The sequence below is a fragment of the Oncorhynchus clarkii genome, chromosome 2, assembly GCF_045791955.1.
Source record: "Oncorhynchus clarkii lewisi isolate Uvic-CL-2024 chromosome 2, UVic_Ocla_1.0, whole genome shotgun sequence".
In the NCBI taxonomy this organism is placed as follows: domain Eukaryota; kingdom Metazoa; phylum Chordata; class Actinopteri; order Salmoniformes; family Salmonidae; genus Oncorhynchus; species Oncorhynchus clarkii.
Genome location: NC_092148.1, coordinates 29,590,300 through 29,613,033, shown reverse-complemented (window position 1 = coordinate 29,613,033; position 22,734 = coordinate 29,590,300). Strand labels below are relative to the sequence as shown.

The 22,734-nt window shown below is 43.4% G+C and overlaps 1 protein-coding gene across 3 annotated transcripts in view; it reads right to left on the bottom strand.

Moving 5' to 3' along the window:
• Positions 1 to 22,734, bottom strand: part of LOC139366426 (mannosyl-oligosaccharide 1,2-alpha-mannosidase IC-like) — a 217,483-nt gene that overhangs the window by 62,806 nt on the left and 131,943 nt on the right. For all 3 annotated transcript variants that reach the window (XM_071103909.1, XM_071103903.1, XM_071103917.1), the window contains exon 3: positions 16,767 to 16,882. In XM_071103909.1, coding sequence (XP_070960010.1) covers positions 16,767 to 16,882 — 116 coding nt within the window. The remainder of the gene's footprint in view (positions 1 to 16,766; positions 16,883 to 22,734) is intronic.

Here is a 22,734-nt window from a genome sequence, read left to right as displayed (position 1 = left end):
TGCTGTTGAACTTCTTCCTTCAAATGGATCAATCACAGTGAGGTGAGTTTTAAAAGCACAAACTGTTTTGATGGAAAGTGTTTGATGTGATTTCCGATGGAAATCTGCATTGATGTCAGAGTGGTTAGAGGGTCAACAGAGCCCTGAGTACCAGGCCATTAGGATGGTCATTAGCCAGTTGGATACTACTTACCAACGCATGTCCACAGTGCATAAGTGGAGATTACCGTGACTCAATGGTCCCATAGGATTTTACTGTGGTCATGACTCATGACTGCTGGTGTGGCGGTAAAACTCACCGCAACAGCCCTAATCTCGGATTGGTTTTATATGGTCATGTCGAGTAGGTCTGACTCTTTGTCCCTCGCTGCACATTCCAAACGCAATTGGGTTATTTCATAAAGCAGCTGACCAATAATGTAGCTACACAACAGAACATGGATCCAATGTGGACACTACCGTTCAAAAGTTTGGGGTCACTTAGACATTTTCTTGCAGCTTCATTGAAGAGTACCCGCAAAACACCAGTCTCAACATCAACAGTAGAGAGGTAACCCAGTGTCTGTGTTCTTTTGCCCATCTTAATCTTTTTTTTTATTGGGCCAGTCTGAGATTTAGCTTTTTCTTTGCCACTCTGCCTAGAAGGCCAGCATCCCGGAGTCACCTCTTCACTGTTGATGTTGAGACTGGTGTTTTGCGGGTACTATTTAATGAAGCTGCCAGTTGAGAACTTGTGAGGTTTCTCAAACTAGACACTCTAATGTACTTGCTCAGTTGTGCACCAGGGTCTCTCACTCCTCTTTATATTCTTGTTAGAGCCAGCTTGCACTGTTCTGTGAAGGGAGTAGAACACAGCGTTGTACAAGATCTTCAGTTTCTTGGCAATTTCTCGCATGTAATAGCCTTCATTTCTCAGAACAAGAATAGACTGACGAGTTTCAGAAGGAAAGGTTATTCCAAGGATCAATTAGCCTTGTAATATGCTAAACTTGGATTAGCTAACACACCGTGCCATTGAAACACAGGAGTGATGGTTGCTGATAATGAGCCTTGTCTATGTATCTACGTCTATGTAGATATTCCATTTAAAAGAATCGGCCGTTTCCAGCTACAATAGTCATTTACAACATTAACAGTGTCTATACTGTATTTCTGATCAATTTTATGTTATTTTAATGTGCTTTTCTTTCAAAAACAAGGACATTTCTAAGTGACCCCAAACTTTTGAACGGTAGTGTAAGTGCTGTGAGTGTGTGTGTTGTCAATGCTACCAGATTGGCATAAAAAAAATTGTGCTATCTCCCACAGCTGTGCCAACATGCGTAAAAGGAGGTTATGAAAAAAATACATTGCTGTTGTGCCTTGTTGCTGTTCTGCTTCAGTGTACAGTGTACAATGTTGTTGTCTGTGTTTGATGCTTGCTTTTCGGTTGGTGAGCATTCAACAAAGCATGGCACAGATTTTGATCACTCGCTCTGCCAAGATTAGACTGGGACATAAGCCTGATTGGCACTTCCGCTGTGCTTTCGTGTGCCAGGGGGGCAAATGAGACTGTTATCGAGGCCTGCAATGGACTGCTCAGGCACAAATATAACATTAATGGTATGATTTAATCCTAATCCGGGGCTATCAGAGCCATTGGGTACACAACACACTGCACGTCCAGACTTTAGGATTCAAACCGGTGGCAAAATCAGCACTCGGAAACCAAGCAAATAGATTCAGAGTTTTGTGGGAGGCTGAACAGACAAGCTAGTATTTAAATAAGCAATCGGGGAGTAGATCACACCTAAATCAAAGTTGGTGTTAAACCAACAGAGCTGTGATTTAACTCAACTTCACTAATTAGCAAGGATTGATTATGAAAGGGACCAATTAGGTGGTGCCACTCAGGTACTCTTTCATCCACACACTGGGAGCTGTAATTCTGCTAATACCGTTGCTGTGAACAGAAGTTCCTCAGAACTCCTTCCTTTCCTGTCACCAACAGGATGTAAAGCCAGGGCTGTTTTTGAAAATGTACAGTAATTATGGGCTTGTTTAGCATCAAGCCCATAATTAGGCTGTCCTAGACACCGGAGCTTTAATGACTAACCTCTGGACTAGAGGTCGACCGATTACGATCTTTCAACGCCGATACCGATTATTGGAGGACAAAAAAAACGATGCCGATTTTTTTTTTTTTTTTTTTTTTTTTTTTAATGTATTTGTAATAATGACAATTACAACAATACTGAATGAACACTTATTTTAACTTAATATAATACAATCAATAATAATCAATATAATATAATCAATAAAATCAATTTAGCCTCAAATAAACAATGAAACATGTTCAATTTGGTTTAAATAATGCAAAAACAAAGTGTTGGAGAAGAAAGTAAAAGTGCAATATGTGCCATGTAAAAAAAACATTCAGTTCCTTGCTCAGAACATGAGAACATATGAAAGTTGTGGTTCCTTTTAACATGAGACTTCAATATTCCTAGGTAAGAGGTTTTAGGTTGTAGTTAATATAGTATTTATAGGACTATTTCTCTCTATACCATTTGTATTTCATATACCTTTGACTATTGGATGTTCTTATAGGCACTATAGTATTGCCAGTGTAACAGTATAGCTTCCGTCCCTCTCCTCGCCCTTACCGAGGCTCGAACCAGGAACACATCGCACACAGCCACACTCGAAGCAGCGTTACCCATCGCTGCACAAAAGCCGCGGCCCTTGCAGCGCAAGGGGAATAACTACTCCAAGTGTCAGAGCGAGTGACGTTTGAAACGCTATTAGCGCACACCCAGCTAACTAGTTAGCCATTTCACATTGGTTACACCAGCCATTAGGCTGATAGGCTTGAAGTCATAAACAGCGCTGTGCTTGTGAAGAGCTGCTGGCAAAACGCACAAAAGTGCGGTTTGAATGAATGATTACGAGCCTGCTGCTGCTCAGTCAGACTGCTCTATCAAATCAGACTTAATTATAACAAAATAACACACAGAAATACGAGCCTTTGGTCATTAATATGGTCGAATCCGGAAACTATAATTTCGAAAACAAAACGTTTATTATTTCAGTGAAATACGGAACCGTTCGGAGTTTATCTAACGGGTGGCATCTCTAAGTCTAAATATTCTTGTTACATTGCACAACCTTCAATGTTATGTCATAATTACGTAAAATTCTGGCAAATTAGTTCGCAATGAGCCAGGCAGCCCAAACTGTTGCATATACCCTGACTCTGCATGCAATGAACGCAAGAGAAATGACACAATTTCACCTGGTTAATATTGCCTGCTAACCTGGAATAGTAGTTATAACTAGTGATTATGATTGATTGTTTTTTTATACGATAAGTTTAATGCTAGCTAGCAACTTACCTTGGCTTCTACTGCATTCGCGTAACAAGCGGGCTCCACGTGGAGTGCAATGAGAGGCAGGTGGTTAGAGCGTTGGACTAGTTAACTGATAGGTTGCAAGATTTTTTCCCCTGAGCTGACAAGGTGAAAATCTGTCATTCTGCCCCTGAACATGGCAGTTAACCCACCGTTCCTAGGCTGTCATTGAAAATAAGAATGTGTTCTTAACTGACTTGCCTAGTTAAATAAAGGTATTAAAAAATAGTAATAATAATAATTTAAAATCGGAAATCGGCGCCCAAAAATACCGATTTCAGATTGTTATGAAAACTTGAAATTGGCCCTAATTAATCGGCCATTCTGATTAATCAGTCGACCTCTACTCTGGACCATGCTAACCAACACGGCCTGGGGAAGGGGAACTAAGGCAAATTTTTCACCACTAAAAAGGGACACGTACAGTAAGTCATGTTGGGCCTTTACATGTTGTGACAGTCGTGACATCGTCATAAATTCAAAGATTGGTGGATTAGTAGATGACATTACTGATTAGCTGATTAGTTAGCTGACATTGAGATTGGTTTAATGACCTATAGAGTCTGAGCAAAGCATGAGGTAACTTAATTTAATTCAAGCACCTTTGCGCATTTACTGTATTATCATTGAAATTGTTATATAACGGCTGCTAAAACAGGCTTCTCGAACGGAGTTAATGGAGATCGAAACAGAGTATGTGGGCCATCATTATTAGTAGGCTATGTTCCCAGTAGTGCATTATTCTAATAGGCATCAGTGGAGGGCAGCTTTTTGAACTGGAGCTGAGACACAACAAAAACACAACATATCAAAAAGGTTGTGGGTTGTTACGGGTGGGAGGACACTTTGAACTTTTTCTCTAGTCATCAAAACAACCCAGGTCAAGAGTTCATGACCTTCCTGTTTAGTCTAGATGTGTTTTATCTTTTATGTAAATACTGCCTGCCATTAGACTGTTAGCGGTGGAGTAGATGTGATAGATCAGGTACTTTGATTTCAATGCAACACAACCACTCTGCTACCAGAATTCTGTTCTCTCCATGATTGAGGGGGCAATAAAGAAGGCACCACGACAAATCACTAATGTCTTACAGGCCAATACATTACATACTCTATGAATGTTCAGATTTCTGAAATCATCAGGGAAGGTACAGAAAACAATCTATCCCATGTCTTATCCAACACGCATGCACCTCTCTCTCTCTCTCTCTCTCATTCTCTCTCTCTCTCATTCTCTCTCTCATTCTCTCTCCTAGCACAATCAGACACACACCAACATATACACCCCCATGACACTGTCTTGTACCACATCTTGTACCACATCTTCACTGAATACATTGTGGCAAAATAAGAGACTGGCTAATAATAAATTTATGTCACTAGGGTGATAACGCTGAATTACAGCCCATCGTCCTCCTCTATCACTCACAATCCCTCCATCTCTCCCATTATCTGGGGATTAGAAGGCATCGGAGAGGGGGGAGTTATTGAGAAAAGAAGGTTTGGCGAATGCACCTCAAAGCTGTTCTCTCTGAGTGTACACACAAAGGCACTCAGACACAAATACACACACAAACAAGAACACGACAGCAGACATGTCTCCAGGAGTTCACAGGCAGGGAGAACGCTCTCATAATGCAGGTCTCTCATGGGACACTCCTCCACTCTCTCTCTGTCTCTCATTCCATCTCTCCCTCCTTGTTCAGTCCATTTTTTCCTGTGTGTTTGTGCCAATGGTACATCAGATCAATGTTTTCATACAAATCTCTAAATGGATTCCCAAGCCCTGTCCCTATGCTAGCTGAAAGGCAAAAATACCATTCTGTGCTTGGGATTCAAATCTTATCATTCCTCTAATCTGATGTTCAGATGAAAATCCCATAAACACATCTGTGCAGAGTATACAATGGAAAACGTTGTTTGCCATCCATCGCAATGAATCTCTGATCACCAACCTAATGGCATTGAGACAGTGCCAACCTCTGCCTACCTACGTCAAGAGCTAAGGCTAGAGAGGGAATTAAAATGTCACTGGTGTTACAGTAAATAACAGGACATAGTATCTGTAATAAACCACCCACACATTGTTCTCCTCCAGCAGAGATAGGATGTCAGCAGGATGTCTTGACCTCATGGCTGGGGCATGGCATCTTCAGTCAAGAAGCCCATCATATGATACATGCCCAGGTTTCAGTAGCCCTAATGACTGGAGCCCTGTGGAGCCACGTTTACAGTGGACATGAGGCCAGATCAGGTCAGCCATCAGGCCTATTGAGGTAAACAACAAGAGCCTGATCCAGATCGGCTCCTAGAGCCTAGACAGCTGCAAGGTCTACTAAGTTTGCACAGTGAGCTTCCAGAAATCAGAGAGCAAACGCCAACCTACTTAAACCAACTGATAAACAAGTTCGTACCCAAGGGTGGTCTTCCAGTTTAGAACAGCCAGGAGTCGCAGATGAACGAATACAACCTACTTGTCTTTGGAGCAACAATTCATGTTCTGGCAGAGTAAGTGTAGGGTACAGTATGCGATTGCTCGGGGAGACAAGAAACATTTTGATCTGTTACCCAGCATTGTTAAGAATAAAAAACTCAAAGGTTTATCAAAGCATACCATGGAATGATCACATCTTACTTTATAAGCTACACATTATTAATCTGCATATGAGCTGTTTATCATATCTAGGCACGTACTGATTGCCAGAGACGCATTATGCAAATGTCAACTGGTGAACTGAGTCATCTCACACCGAAGCTTTTTTAATTGAAGTAACATGTAATTTCTCACAATTAAGGCATAGTTTTGTTTGTGGATAGGGGTTCAATAAGGGCACTGCAATATGTCAATCAGTATGTAATAAATCAGGCTAATTTCTGGGGGTTTGATAAAGTGAATCCCTGCTCTCTCGGCTGACGGTCACTCTATTTTCAGATGAAAGTTTCAGGCCAGTTATACAAACTTCACTCCACAGTTTAGGCCCGAGGTTCGAAGATTCCTCTGAAGTTGAATAGAACAGCTATATTCCATCATCGGCCCCACAGCAATTGCCAACATTTTTGGCATTTTCTAACAAAAGTCTAAATATTTGTCAACTACCGTTGAAGAAATCAATGACTGCTTTTCCGGTCAGATAATCAGATTATGTTATTTTGATCTTTTCTGCATGACTATTTCATTAACCTTCTCGTAAACTGATCTCTGGGGACATTGTGAATGATATAACGCAAGTAAGAATGGTGCACTGCGGGTTTCAATTCATAATAGATACCCCCTTTCCATCTTAATAGAGACACACGTACAGTACCAGTCAAAAGTTTGGACACACCTACTCATGCAAGGTTTTTTCTTTATTTGACTATTTTCTACATTGTTGAATAGTAGTGAAGACATCAAAACTATGAAATAACACACATGGAATCATGTAGTAACCAAAAAAGTGTTAAACAAATCAAAATGTATTTTATATTTGAGATTCTTCAAAGTAGCCACCCTTTGCCTTGATGCACACTTTTGGCATTCTCTCAACCAGCTTCACCTGTAAAGTCTTGAAGGAGTTCCCACATATGCTGAGCACTTGTTGGCTGATTTTCCTTCACTCTGCGGTGCAACTCATCCCACACCATCTCAATTGGGTTGAAGTCAGGTGATTGTGGAGGCCAGGTCATCTGATGCAGCACTACATCACTCTCCATCTTGATAAAATAGCCCTTACACAACCTGGAGGTGTGTTGGGTCATTGTCCTGCTGAAAAACAAATGATTGTCCCACTAAGCACAATCCTAATGGGATGGCGTATCACTGCAGAATGCTGTGATAGCCATGCTGGTTAAGTGTGCCTTGAATTCTAAATAAATCACTGACAGTGTCACCAGCGAGTAAAGAATCTAAAATCTAAAATATATTTTGATTTGTTGAACACTTTTTTTTTGGTTACTACATGATTACATATGTGTTATTTCATAGTTTTGTCTTCACTATTATTCTACAATGTAGTAAATAGTAAAAATAATGAAAAACCCTTGAATAAGTAGGCGAGTCCAACATTTTGACTAGTACTGTAGAAGAACCATTAGCAAAAACACAGTAACACATCTAACCTGGTGTGTTTAGGGCAACCAACCAAGCAGGATGGGTCCCTGAAGTGCTTTGTCTGGTCCCGTTACACATTCATCTCTTGGCCAAATCAGGGAGCACATTAAGTGTTCTCACACATCACACGTCACTCGCTTGACCTTTCAATGTGACAACAGCCTGAGGGAACATTGCAAGGCTCCCCTCTCTTGCCTCTCAGTTTTGCCCCTGTGCTTCTGGCCTGTTTACAGACACTTTGATATGCAAGCATCTGCGCTCCCTCCAGGCAGGGAAAAGCAACACACTACACAAGAGATAAACAAAGCTTCTTCCCCTCAGCCCTCTCCAAACGACACCCACGAGAGACTCTCTAACACTGAAGGGCCTGGATGTGCTAATTATCCAGTCAGTTGATGGTCTTTGTTAAGAGCACTGGTGTTTTCTAGTGAAACTTGAATTACCATGTTAATTAATGGTTAGGTTGTAGGTGGTTGGGAACCTTTCCTATTCTAGGTAGACCTTGAGGGAGAGACTCATCTCTGTCATTGGCTTAGAAATGTTAGTGTCGATTATAGGCCTATTCCACCGACGTACGAAGGAATACGCATACTGAAATGTCACAAAAATAGGATAAGGATATAGCTTGTCTGTGATCACATGCACAGTCACCCTGTTTGCCCTTCTGAATATCTAAGAGAGTGAAAAACCGATGAGCTGAAGCCACAAGAGACAGCCGCTCCGTCTGGATAGATCACAGTGGCCTGTTCTCTTTGAAACACAATCACAAACCTCACTGAGACTTTTCCTCTGAGAGACGGAATCCGAGAGATGTTGGAATGACTATGATGGAGAAACGGAGAGCTGAGAAAGGCAAAAGAGAAGGATTAAAGGCGAGAGCCTCGAAGCAGGGGTAATAGGGGATGGATCTGTCAATAGGGGATAAAACCCAACCGGCAAGAGTTCATCAATCACTTTCTATTAGCCAACCATGATGACTGAGACTGGAGACCTGCACGGATAAAACACTATTTTATCCCCCCTTTTTACCCACAGCATTCACTAGACTAATCAGGGGACTCAAAACCCGAAGAAAACGACCCCTTGAAAACTAATATGGGGCTATAAGAGAAGGATCTAAATCACTATCTATGGCAGCCAAGGACCACCAAACCCCCAAAACACTAATCAACACTGACACCTCCAACTATTAATTTCATGTTCGAAACCGATAAACAGCCTGTGGAATTTTGCAAAGTTAACGTTAGATGGAGGAAGTTGCTCGTCTTTCTAATTGGTTGAGTCACTGGAGTAAAGTGTTTGATCAGAGTATTGCGTCTTCATAGGAAATCGTCAGGATTTGCATCAGGATTTTGGGGAGTTTGTTTTTGTTTAGGTAGCAGAGGAGAGAGACATTCTACCACCTTAATTAATTTACTCAGCAGCACAAAGACAAATACACTTAACTTTGAGTCAGCCCTCACACCTTTCCATTTCCCACAGTATTAAGTGTAGGGGTGTATTCTTCACTAGAGAAAATCAACATGGCTTCTGCTGTTTCTGTCACTCACAAAGCTCACTCAAAGCTCTTTAGTGGATCAATCTGAAAACCGAGGAACCATCTAAACAAACAAAAATACAAAAGCAACATGTAACAATTTCAAAGATTTTACTGAGTTAGTTCATATAAGGAAATCAGTCAATTGAAATACATTCCTTAGGCTATAATCTATGGATTTCACATGACTGGGAATACAAATATGCATCTGTTGGTCACAGATACCTTTAAAAACAAAAGTAGGGGCGTGGATCAGAAAACCAGTCAGTATCTGGTGTGACCACCATTTGCCTCATGCAGCACAATACAGTAGAGTTGATCAGGCTGTTGATTGTGACTTGTGGAATGTTGTCCCACTCCTCTTCTATGGCTGTGCGAAGTTGCTGGATATTGGTGGGACATTATTACGAAAAGGTAACCGCCACACTGAAACTTTTAGTTTGAATGGATACCGTCGCATCGCTTATTGATGCTGACTTGACACATGCACCACGTCCGCAGTGGTGAAATGGCTAGATGTTCCAACTCGGAGGGTTTTTGCGCTGCACACACTCATTGATCAATACAAAAACATTCTCCCCCCCCCCCCCCCCCCCCCCCCCCCCCCCCACAAACACACTGATCCAATGAAATTACAGATTTCTTGACACACACACACAGATCCAATAACATTTTTATTCTGCAACACTGTTTTATTTTAAGTGTGAGATGTCAAATCAGATAACACAGATCATCTTCTGACAGCTGATTTACAGCTAAATACGCAGAAGTATTCTGCAGGCATTGCACATTGATAGTTAACTGTCATTTAAGTTTTTAAAACGTGCAGCGCCCTCTTCATCTATTGCTGCGTCCAATGTCAACAACAAGGCAGACAACCGGGTCCTGGTCAAGAAGAGAAAATATGATCCAACTTCATTAAATATGGTTTTAAAAATGACGCCGGAAGAAATGGCAGCAGTTTTATGGGCGCCCAACCAACTGTGCTATTATGTGTTTTTTTTTTGCGTTATTTGTAACTTATTTTGTACATAATGTTTCTGCCACCGTATCTTATGGCAAAAAAGAGCTTCTGGATATCAGGACAGCGATCACTCACCTCGGATTAGACAAAGATTTTTTCTTGAACAAACAAGACGCACAAGACATCCTCCAAACACCCGGCAGGGCCGACATTCACATTATTTGCAAGAGGAAGCAATGCAGGTAAAGAGGACAAAGAGCCGGATGCCAGGTCAGGAACCGAAAAAGGCGAGTGGGAAAGCTGTCGTTACCGTCAATACTACTCGCCAATGTGCAATCATTGGACAATAAACTAGATGAGGTACGATCACGAATATCCTACCAACGGGACATCAAAAAATGCTTCCACTGGATGTCAACAGTTTTACAAACTGGTTGAGGTTATTCCTTTGTGTAATGAAGAAGTACGACCATCTTGAACGAGGGTCACTTGAAGTGGACTGTTAGAGGCGCGTGACCAGAAAGCTTGCTACAGTTTGTTTTCCTCCTGTATTGAACACAGATCATCCCGTCTTCCTACTCCACACACAGAGACGCGTACAAAGCTCTCACTCGCCCTCCATTTAGTAAATCTGACCACAACTCTATCCTCCTGACTCCTGCTTACAAGCAAACATTAAAGCAGGAAGCACCAGTGATTCGGTCTATAAAAAAGTGGTCAGATGAAGCAGATGCTAAACTACAGGACTGTTTTGCTATCACAGACTGGAACATGTTCCGGGATTCTTCCAATGGCATTGAGGAATACATCACATCAGTCACTGGCTTCATCAATAAGTGTATTGAGGACGTCGTCCCCACAGTGACTGTACGTACATACCCCAACCAGAAGCCATGGATTACAGGCAACATTCACACTGAGCTAAAGGGTAGAGCTTGCAAGAAATCCTGCTATGCCCTGCGACGAACCATCAAACAGGCAAAGCGTCAATACAGGGCTAAGATTGAATCATACTACACCGGCTCCGACGCTCGTCTTATGTGGCAGGGCTTGCAAACTATTACAGACTACAAAGGAGAGCACAGCCGCGAGCTGCCCAGGGACACGAGCCTTCCAGACGAGCTAAATCACTTCTATGCTCGCTTCGAGGCAAGCAACACTGAGGCATGCATGAGAGCATCAGCTGTTCCAGGCGACTGTGTGATCACGCTCTCTGTAGCCAACGTGAGTAAGACCTTTAAACAGGTCAACATACACAAGGCTGCGGGGCCAGACGGATTACCAGGACGTGTGGTCCGGGCATGTGCTGACCAACTGGCAGGTGTCTTCACTGACATTTTCAACATGTCCCTTATTAAGTCTGTAATACCAACATGTTTCAAGCAGACCACCCTAGTCCCTGTGCCCAGGAACACAAATGTAACCTGCCAAAACGACTACAGACCCATAGCACTCAAGTCTGTAGCCATGAAGTGCTTTGAAAGGTGGGTAATGGCTCACATCAACACCATTATCCCAGAAACACTAGACCCACTCCAATTTGCATACCGCCCAAACAGATCCACAGATGACGCAATCTCTATTGCACTCCACACTGCCCTTTCCCACCTGGACAAATGGAACACTTACGTGAGAATGTTATTCATTGACTACAGCTCAGTGTTCAACACCATAGTGCCCTCAAAGCTCATCACTAAGCTAAGGATCCTGGGACATAAACACCTCCCTCTGCAACTTGATCCTGGACTTCCTGACGGGCCGCCCCCAGGTGGTGGGGGTAGGTAGCAATACATCTGCCACGCTGATCCTCAACACTGGAGATCCCCAGGGGTGTGTGCTCAGTCCCCTCCTGTACTCCCTGTTCACCCATGACTGCATGGTCAGGTACGACTCCAACACCATCATTGAGTTTGCAGACGACACAACTGTGGTAGGCCTGATCACCGACAACGACGAGACAGCCTATAGGGAGGAAGTCAGAGACCTGGCCGGGTGGTGCCAGAATAGCAACCTATCCCTCAACGTAACCAAGACTAAGGAGATTATTGTGGACTACAGGAAAAGAAGGACCAAGCACGTCCCCATTCTCATTGACGCGGCTGTAGTGGAGCAGGTTGAGAGCTTCAAGTTCCTTGGTGTCCACATCAACAACAAACTAGAATGGTCCAAACACACCAAGAAAGTCATGAAGAGGGCACGAAAAAGCTTATTCCCCCTCAGGAAACTAAAAAGATTTGGCATGGGTCCTGAGATTCTCAAAAGGTTCTACAGCTGCACCATCGAGAGCATCCTGACTGGTTGCATCACTGCCTGGTACGACAACTGCTCGGCCTCTGACCTCAAGGCACTTCAGAGGGTAGTGCGTATGGCCCAGTACATCACTGGGGCTAAGCTGCCTGCCATCCAGGACCTCTACACCAGGCTGTGTCAGAGGAAAGCCCTAAAAATGGTCAAAGACCCCAGCCACCCCAGTCATAGACTGTTCTCTCTACTACCGCATGGCAAGCGATACCGGAGTGCTAAGTCTAGGACAAAAAGGCTTCTCAACAGTTTTTACCCCCAAGCCATAAGACTCCTGAACAGGTAATCAAATGGCTACCTGGACTATTTTCATTGTGTGCCTCCCCCACCCCTCTTTTTATGCTGCTGCTACTCTCTGTTTATCATATATGCATAGTCACTTTAACTATACATTCATGTACATACTACCTCAATTGGGCCGATGAACCAGTGCTCCCGCACAGTGGCTAACCGGGCTATCTGCATTGTGTCCCACCACCCGCCAACCCCTCTTTTACGCTACTGCTACTCTCTGTTCATCATATATGCATAGTCACTTTTACTATATCTACATGTACATACTACCTCAATCAGCCTGACTAACCGGTGTCTATTTGTAGCCTCGCTACTGTATATAGCCTGTTTTTTTTTACTGTTTTATTTCTTTACCTCTCTATTGTTCACCTAATACATTTTGTTGCACTATTGGTTAGAGCCTGTAAGTAAGCATTTCACTGTAAGGTTGTAACCTGTTGCATTCAGAGCACGTGACAAATAAACTTTGATTTACATATAAGACAGGCAGGGTGAGTGTGGACCGCAGTGCGTCCTATGCAGCGAACTGTTAGCTAATGAGAGCATGAAACCCTTCCAAAGTGAAATGGGATCTGGACACCAAGCATCCAAGACACACAGATAAGATAGCTTTGCGCCTCATACCTTGTGGCCCAGCACATTGCTGTAGTACATTGCTGTAGTACAATGTAGCACATTGCTGTAGTACAAAAAAAGTACAAAACAATCCCACACCAGCAAAGAGGATCTCATACCCCTGCTGTGATTGATATGTGACCTGAAATATTGGGAGAGTTTGCTGCCAAACAACTTAAAACCACATCCCTATCCAATGACACCACGAAGATGGAGAACTCAGTACAGACATCAGAGTGCATCAGTGCAAATGGCCATTACGCACTGCAGCTAGATGAATCCACTGATGTGGCTAACCATACTTTCGAATGGGATGGGATAATAACTTTTAGGAGCAGTTCCTTTTAAGTGCTGATTGGCCCACCACCAACACTGCAAAGCCTGTCTTTAACACAATGGATATGCACTTGGGCTCCGTGGGACTGGCCTGGGATGGGTGCGTCGGTGTGACCACTGATGGGGCAGCTGCCATGTCGGGAAAGCACTCCGGGGTAGCAAAGTGGATCCTGGCGAGAGTACCGAGTGCGAGGTGGAACCACTGCTTAATACACAGGGAGGCATTGGCAACAAAGGACATGGTGGCTGAGCTCCACGCCACTCTCCAGGATGTGATCATGCGTGTCAACTATATCAAAAAGAGTTGTAGGAGAAGCAGGTGTTTCAGGCCTTCTGCAGGGATATGGGGAGGGAGCACCATCAGGTGCTTTATCATGCAGAGGTCTGCTGGCTTTCCATCTGTAAAGTGTTGGGTCGCGTTTATGAGCTTCGAGCAGAGATTGCTGCGTTTCTTTTGGTAAACAAGTCCCCTCTGCCCGAGCTTTCCGATTGTGATTGTGGTCGTGGTGGATATTTTGGATCTGAATTTTCTCAATGTGTCAATGCAAGGGAGGGGGCACAATCGATTTGTACAGGGGGACGAAGTGGAAGCCTTAAAGATGAAGCTTGCCTTTTTGGCAAATCATGTTTCTAACGGGAGGGATGAACATGTTTCCCAATGCTGATTTCAAGATTCAGAATCCGATCAACAAACCGCACGATGACACACCGTTAAATAGCATCTTGTCAAGCTGCAGGGAAAGTTTTGCGACAACTTCCCGGAAGAGAACAGGAGACAAGATGACTGGATACGGGACCCCTATCAAGTGGAGATGGGAAGCATCACGTTGCCGAGCAACGAAGAGGATCAGCTGGTGGAGCTGTCATTTGCGCTGTCATTTGATCGTGGATTTGATCGTGGACTGAGCTCCCGGAAATGACACTGTCACAGTCCTGGTGCAGCGTAATGGGAGAGTATCCTGCTCTCGCCTGTCTTGCAGTCAAAATCATGCTACCGTTCAGCACAACCTATCTGTGTTAATGAGTTATTGTTCAATATGTAAATTATTGTTGTTAATTAATTCTGACATTCATTTTACATTTTATTGAACTGGTCAAAAACGTACACCTTAAAACACTTTTCAAGGTTGTGAAACTATTCACATGGTAATTGCTGATTAAGAAATGCTTATGATTGTTGCTTTTCTATTTGAAACACTGGTATGTGTTACTTTTCATGAACATTATTGGGCTGCTTTTGAGGTCATGTTCTGAGTCTGATCATTTATTACTCCCCACTCTTGAACTGGTGGCCTAATTTTAAATGGCTTATTCTCGTCAATTGGTAAATGTTTTCTCAGTTAATATGTCTGTGCAATGACTTTCTTTAATACCATAATAGTAGCCCGTTGAGACAGAGTCTATTTTGCAAGTGAAGTCTGCCCAAGAAAGCAGCTGCAATACAACATTACTCAATTGTCATTGTCAAATTTGGGTCCCCAGCCAAAACCGATTGAGAACCACTTGGTTAGAGCATGAATGACTGCGTTGTTAGTGGTTTAATTCCCCTTAGGTGCATAAGGTTCTGTAGCGTTAACGTGTGGGGAAAATATGAAATTTTAACATTCTCTTTTGCCACTTTGTAAAACTAAATTGCTGAGCCTAAAAACGGATCAAAGGAACAATCCCTATACGACAACTAGATCCCTGCCCCAGTTCCCAAAGTGTGGTGACTTTGACCTAAAATGGCCTGGCGTCCATAACAGGACAGATATCTGTCCACTCAGACGAGGAGACCCTCTGGGACAATTGATCGGAGGAGTTGGAGAATGGTGACAGATTGACCTCGCTAGCCCAGTGACAAAGTACGGCCGGGAGTGTAAATTCTCCCTGGGTGTCTTTATGATGCTGACGAGGTTGCTGTTTGTCATGGGCTGCCGTTACTAAGTGTCTCTTGCCCTGGCTCTCTCTGCCAAGACCAGGAGCTACTGCTGCACACCTACATCGATAGTCATCTTCATATTGCCCAACCGCTGCCAGAGGGAAAGACTGAAAAACTCTGTGTGTGAGCGAGCGGGAGAGGGAGGGAGAAGAAAGAAAAACAGAGGGAGAAAGGGAGGGAGTAGAGAGTTAGAAAGGAGAGTGAGAAAGGAGCGAGACATGGCTTGCTTTGGGTGTCTAAAATGGTATACATGCTCTGTACAAAAACTGTACTCACCGTTCTTTGCATGTCAACATCTATTGACATCTAAGTCTAGCTCATCTCAGTTCACGGCAACTACTAAGAGCACGTCAAACCCGTCACTCAGGAGGTTTGAGTAGATTTCAGTATAACTTCCCAAGAGGGACAAAGCCAAAGTGCTATAGGGAATAGCCAGATCAATGAATAGACCATAGAAAACGCTGACCTCGGACAATGTATCACCTTAAGACATTAAAGACATCTCTTAGCCAGTAGATCTCAGAGAGATGATATTTGATTAGTGACTAAACCAAATTGCCTTTGGACAAAATTAACTCTCCCAATGAGGGACTTACAGAAAGTGTGGAAACAGAGTGGAATGGAGGGCCTATAACTAGTCCGTTAGCAGCAGGGCACACTTACCTTGCTGGCTGGCACCATCACTCTCACTCACTCAGTTTCCACATAATGTCCAAACTGGCAGACCTCTCTGTTCCCGACTCCAAGAAGAAGTCTATTATCAAGGAATTACTCAATGGGGAGGCCAATGACCTCCTCTCTCTCTCTCGCTCCTCTCTCTCCATGCTTCCACATACATTCTCTCTTACTCCCACCCTCTTTTATTCATCCAATCCCACAGCACACGGAGTTCTGGGAGAGTTAAAATAATCCCATGGCACAGTAACAAAGAGTGGTTAGAATGGATCAGTTGTTCAGGGGTGGCCACACAAGACATCCTTTATTCCATCTGGAATGCCCTATATAGGTCTGGCAAACTGCCCCACCCCCTGGACAGGACTTTGGGTCAGTAAGTGGCCAATCGGCTTAAAATCAACCCGGCACACTAAGACCACTGATGATAACTTTATTAAGTGCCAAGTCAGACAGCCTACTTCCAGTGTTGGGGTAGTTGATTGTTACTCCAACAAGATAGGAGGGATTGAAAATGGATCAATCAGGGGACAACAGCCTAAAATCAACCGAAGCATTAAGACCACTACTAAGAGTGTTTGTGGTAGACAATTGGTCCTCCAACATGAATGGCAGAGCTAATATCCAATGAGTGAGTTTGATCTTACCGAGTTCAGGTCCAGGCTGGTCTCTACCCACTCCTTTGCGTCGTTGTATTCATCCATTAATCCCATTATATACAGCGTGTCCAGAGAATCCACGATGGAGGCTCCCCTCAGACCACCTGCAAAACACACAGGACACAGAACAGTCAGAACCATGGGGTATAGGGACTTGCAGTGCCAGACATCACACTGCATTCTTGTTCTGGATGAAATTAGAATGACTAGAGTTGAGGCTCAGAGACATAAAGCAGACAGAAGTACCAAGGCCGCAAAGTTAAGCAAAGCCCTGAAATGCCAAACTACAGTGGAACAAACTACAGCTTTCACATCTGCATCTTTAATCTTGAATTATGCTATGACATTGTGTAGGCTAGATGAAAGGCATCTACCTCCAAGATGAACATTAACAGTCTAGCCTGCTGCGTTCCTAATTGCATTCAGTGCAGGATCTGTGATCCCTATGCTCCAATGGCTGGTTGTAGATGCACTTCATTTGAGGTTATTAAATTCCCTTCACAACCTTAATAAGAAATGTTCAGAGGCTTTTATTCAATCCCACAGCCCTTAAGAGCAAGATTGGATGGTCTTTTTCTCCTCATATGAAGAAATATGCGATCCGTGGCTGGCTGTAATGGAAAGAGCTGTGAACAGAGGAATCAGTGTCCTCATTGTGTTACTGAGCAAAAGAGTTGCAGGAGAAACACACCAACTGGAAGCCTGAAAATTGAGAAATAACAAGAGTAGAAACTAGGCCAACATATACCGCAGGAATGGCCATTACATGCACTGTAGGGCTTGAAAACAGAACTATAGGTAGAGTAACCGATTAGGCTGAAAAATATGATGTGCCCCTTCATGTTCACCCGTAAACAGAGCTCAACACAGATACTCTGTGTATCTGATGCAACAACACATCAACACAGCAACCTGGCACATGAAAGTGGTGCGATTCTTATGAGCAGTTATTGTGTGGCTCGGCAGATACGCAAATGTAAAATTGTATCTTGAGGCGACAAAACATTCATGAATCAGAGGCAACAGAACACAGGAGGCGAGAAGGGGAGCGATAGTTTCTCTAACCCGAGTCATTTGAATTTGGCCAGACTGTGCAATGCAGTGGGCGGCTAAGACGCCAGGGTTTGTCTTGTCTGATGTGGTTTGGGTGGCAGAGACAGACGTCAAACTCTCTTATCGTCACGCAAGCCTCCTCCCTGCAAACCCCAACTCAGCTTTCCTCTGCCCTCGAATATTTCTGCCTCAGATGTATTTTTTATCTAAATAATCATAGCATACATGTAATAGTAGCCTACAATATGTGCTTTTCAGATTACCCAAAAAGCCTCCCACATTGTTGACCTTTCACCCTACCACATTGAGGTCAGCTGATAAGGAAGGCGGAGGGTGCAGGGATGAGGGTTCATAGGTGACATGGCTGAGTGATTGGCGTCATATACACACTATCAGCCTCATGTCATATATTAGGGCTGTTGGTCACTTGGATAGTCCAGATTTTCCATCTGTAGATGCTCTACAGATGGTCATACTATCAACAAACTATACGTTGCTAAGCAACTGCTTTCTAAGGTTACGGTTAGGGTTAGAATAAGGGTAAAAGATAGGGCTAGGGTTAAGTTTAGGGTTAGAGCTAGGGTCAGTTTGAGTAGATAGATAGTGTCACCAGGCTATTTACTCGATTTTATCCCTTGGAGGACTGCAGTGCCTTTCTCACTTATAATTCTTCACACGGCCACTTTGCTCCAAACCTTTAAGTCTGATGTGTGGTTGCAGGGGTCAGTGACAGTCAGTGTGTTGTCTCTCCACTGCCACGGTCAGTCGCCTCCCATCTAAAACATGCAGCCACCCACCAACCAACCACGCAGCTAGTCACCTCCCATCTAACACACATCCCTACCCACCAACCACGCAGCTAGTCACCTCCCATCTAACACACAACCCTACGCACCAACCACGCAGCTACTCACCTCCCATCTAACACACATCTCAGCCCACTTCAGCTGGGTTTACCCTGACAGGGATTCACCTTACATTGAGAATGAGAGGGCACTGCTACCGTCCAGCTATAGCTAAGCACATAGCGGATTCAGAGTTGAGATAAGCATGCATAACTTGGGCACTGCTACCCTCCAGCTAGAGACACTGCCCAGTCACGGGAAATCCATAGATTAAGGCCTAATGAATTTATTTAAATTGACTGATTTCTTTATATGAACTGTAACTCTTATATTTTTGTTCAGTAGTTGCACATACGCTATGAAGGTAATGTATGTCACTGACATCTTGCCAACAAAACTCTGTCAAACAAAGTGAACTTTTTCCTGTCTCTAGCAGATCTCATTGCTAAGTCCATTGCCAGCAAATAAAGACTCTCAAAAGCATATTCTCCATTTCTGTTTGTGAAGGACTCTCACCATGCATAGTGAGCACTTGACTGTACTGTTGCAGTTTGATGACAAATGATGTTTCAGAGCACACAGAGAAAAAAGCGATAGCTAATACCCCTCATTACCAATCCCGGCGGCGGCGAACGTTAGGGAGCAGTGGAGTGTGGAAAACTCCTATTGAAAACAGCAGCAACTAAGCACAGATGATTGATGGACTCAGGTGAGAGAGGTAACAGATCAATCCATCACACATTACTCCCAGGGTCCCGTGGCGTGGCCCAAACATAAACTTTATTTATTTCAGAGGCCCTTCACCTGGAGGGTTCCACATTCAGGTAATACCGACCATTAACCATCAAAGCTTAAGTGAGGAATCTATAATCTAACCTTGACAGTCAGCCACAAAAACAACAACACCATCCATCCATCAAAAGATTCTCGGTGAAGTGAGTGCTACACGTGCGTGCTTGAAGACACATGAGACAGTAGAAATGATTTTGTAATAGCAGCTGCTCGCCAAACTAAAATGTAATCACATATGTGTTTAAATTCATACCAATTAATTAGAAGATAACCATTTGAAATGCTGTAATAAACTGATCCTGTAATAAACTGTAATAAACTGGTTTGATATGCTCCCATATTCCAAATTGATTAAAAAAAGAGCAATTGCTACGCCACCATAATTACTTTAACATTAATTTAAGCAAATATGAATGAATCTAATTCCTTCCCCCTAGCAACTCAGGAGCTCCTGTACAGGAGCTTGTCACAGTAGAGTCATTCATAACATTTATTGTGTGTGTGAGTGAGTGAGTGAGTGAGTGAGAGAGAGAGAGAGTGTGTTTTTCAGCATGTGTATGTGTGCACAAGCATGTGCGTGTGTGTTCATGAGTATATATTCTATGTTGGAAATGAGTTGGAGAGATTGTATGTGTGTAACTGTGTATTGTGTGTACGGAGTGCATAGAAACCTATTTGTGAGACATTGGCTGGTGGATGTTCATTTATCAAAGCTGGCTAGGCAACAGGGTCCGGTTGGTTATGCTAGAGAGCCTGGATACACATGATCAATCAATCACTCACTCACACACACACACACACACAGAAACACACTCGCACATATGCAAACACATGCACGCGCACACCCAACACACAAGTACACACAGAGCACACGGCAACTCCATCAGACTGAAATCGTGTTAACCATTGAGACAAACGGCATGACAGAACAACATTCCCTCTGAGTAACCTCTTACCCCATAGGGCCAATCAATACATGAACTGTTCTGTTCATTCAAGTTAAAGAAACAAAATGGATGATTTGGTCACCTCTCTGCATTGACAATGTTGAAATTGTATTCAATAGGATATAAATAACTTAACCCTCTCAGGGACACTGTTGAAGGGACTGTTGGAGAACCCATACTTACTGTATATACTGCATGGAACATTGGCCACCCTTCAGCGAGGACCATCAGTAATTACCATTGACGAAAGAAGAATAACCAGAGACAAAAAAAAAAGAGATCTACACTGCTAATTTGTTCAGCCATCTTGTTCAATTAAGCTCTCAAACTTATACCAGAAACCACGAGAGAAATAGCCCGGTAACATAACAAGGTGATTTTAATAGATAGAGACTCTGGTATATCATATTCATTACACCACTCTTGTATTACTGATTGTGGGTGTCCAATTACCATTACCATCACCAAGGTAACGCTAGCCTCGTCGACTTATGTGGTGGGGGGGGGGGGGGGGGGGGTTGAAGTTGAGAAGAGAAGGATGAGGGCATATTGGAGAAAAGCCAGGGAGGGTAAAATGTGTTATGAACATGTTCCAGGAAAGAGAGAGGGGGGAGGGGGGGGGGGTCTTAACAGCAAAGAGAACGGTAAGGAGGAGGAATGTAAGAAATACCAAGGCTATCAATCAGAGTGGAGTTTTCAGCAGTATTTTATTTTTATTTAACCTTAATTTAACTATCAGTATGGAATATCAAAGTCACAGTTTAACCTCGGACAAACAACTGACAGTAGCGTCAAGGAAAATCAATACAGGACGAGTGGCCCAAATTAATTTGACCTATTCGAGCTGATGACAGCTAAACCTTCCAGAATGCACCTTTTCCTCATGGGGTAATTGTTGCAATGTTATATCCTTCATTTCAAGAATTTCCATCAAGGGTGTACTCTTTCCTTTCATGTCATGCGGTGTCTGTCGCAAGTGTGACATTCTTCTGGATCGTCAGACCTTTGTGTTCTCGGGTTTGCCAGCTACCCCTTGGATATTTCTAATACAATAAGATTTTTTTTGTTGTCTACAGTTCACAGTCAGAGTAGCTGTCTGGAGCCCAGTGAGTTTGGTCCTCTCGGGAGAAACATCCACCTCCACATCCTGCTGAAACCACCTACTGTGGGCAAAACAACCACAGGCTGTAAGAGAAATGTCTGGCTCACCTTACCTTGTTTCAGTCTACTAGGAATAAGTCAGAGAGATTTGTGACGATGTAAAAAAAAAAGTGACACTTTTGTCAAAACACACTGTATTACCTGAAATTGTTATTGGTACTTTCAAAATAGTTTCCTACCCACTTCAATCTCACGGAACCTCCCCAAGAGCGCATTCCACCCACACCAACCTAGATCCCCTGAGGCCAATTAACTCTCAAACCTCTCTAACTCCCTAATGGTAAACATCACACATTCTCTGGTCACTGTAAGTAAACTGTGAAATGATCAGCAGTATATAGGCAACAGCAATAGAGCCTCTGTTTGAATCAAACATAAAAACGACATGATTGCCATGGAGACAAAGCTGCTGCGATAGGAGCGGTTTACTGATGCACATGATCTAATCCATAAGCCTGCGGGGAGCTGAACCTGTTGAATGTGAAGACGTGTGTGTTTATGTGTTTGTCTGTGTATGTGTGCGCGTGTGTTTGTGTGTGTGTCTGACAGTGATGTAGCACCGATGTCCAGTCCAGTCCCAACCGGCTGTAGCAGAGAGCTGGGAGAGGATGAGGCAGGGAGACAGTGTGTGTAAAGTCTGCCTCTCGATGTACAGCCACACAGAGCAGACACACACCGGCTGGTGACCTGCTCTAACGTCCAGCTGAATGCTGATTCAAACCATTTATCAGCCTAGAAAATGCCATAAGTGGGAATGTACTTCAGAACGCTTCAAGGCAATAATACCTGTTGACAACTTACCTGTAGACAATCTACAAAAATGAATTACCTCTCATTAGGGCTGGGTGATATGACGATATAGATCGTGTGACGATAGAAAAACGTCTATCGCTTCATTATTATGCTCTATCGTTTATTTTTCGGGCAATTGGATGACGCTTTGCGCTCTTCCACACGTGCCATGTGAAAGGACATTTACAACACAAACAAACATGGAGGAGAGGGAACGTGACACACGGACCAGAAAACCGTCCTCTGCCAAAAATGCCCGCAGGCCGGGTCCCGACAACAGGCTCAAACCTCTCTTACCACCGACGCAAGAATCATGTGAAACAGTACGGAGAGAGTCTACGGATGAGACGCAAACGAGTACAGTCG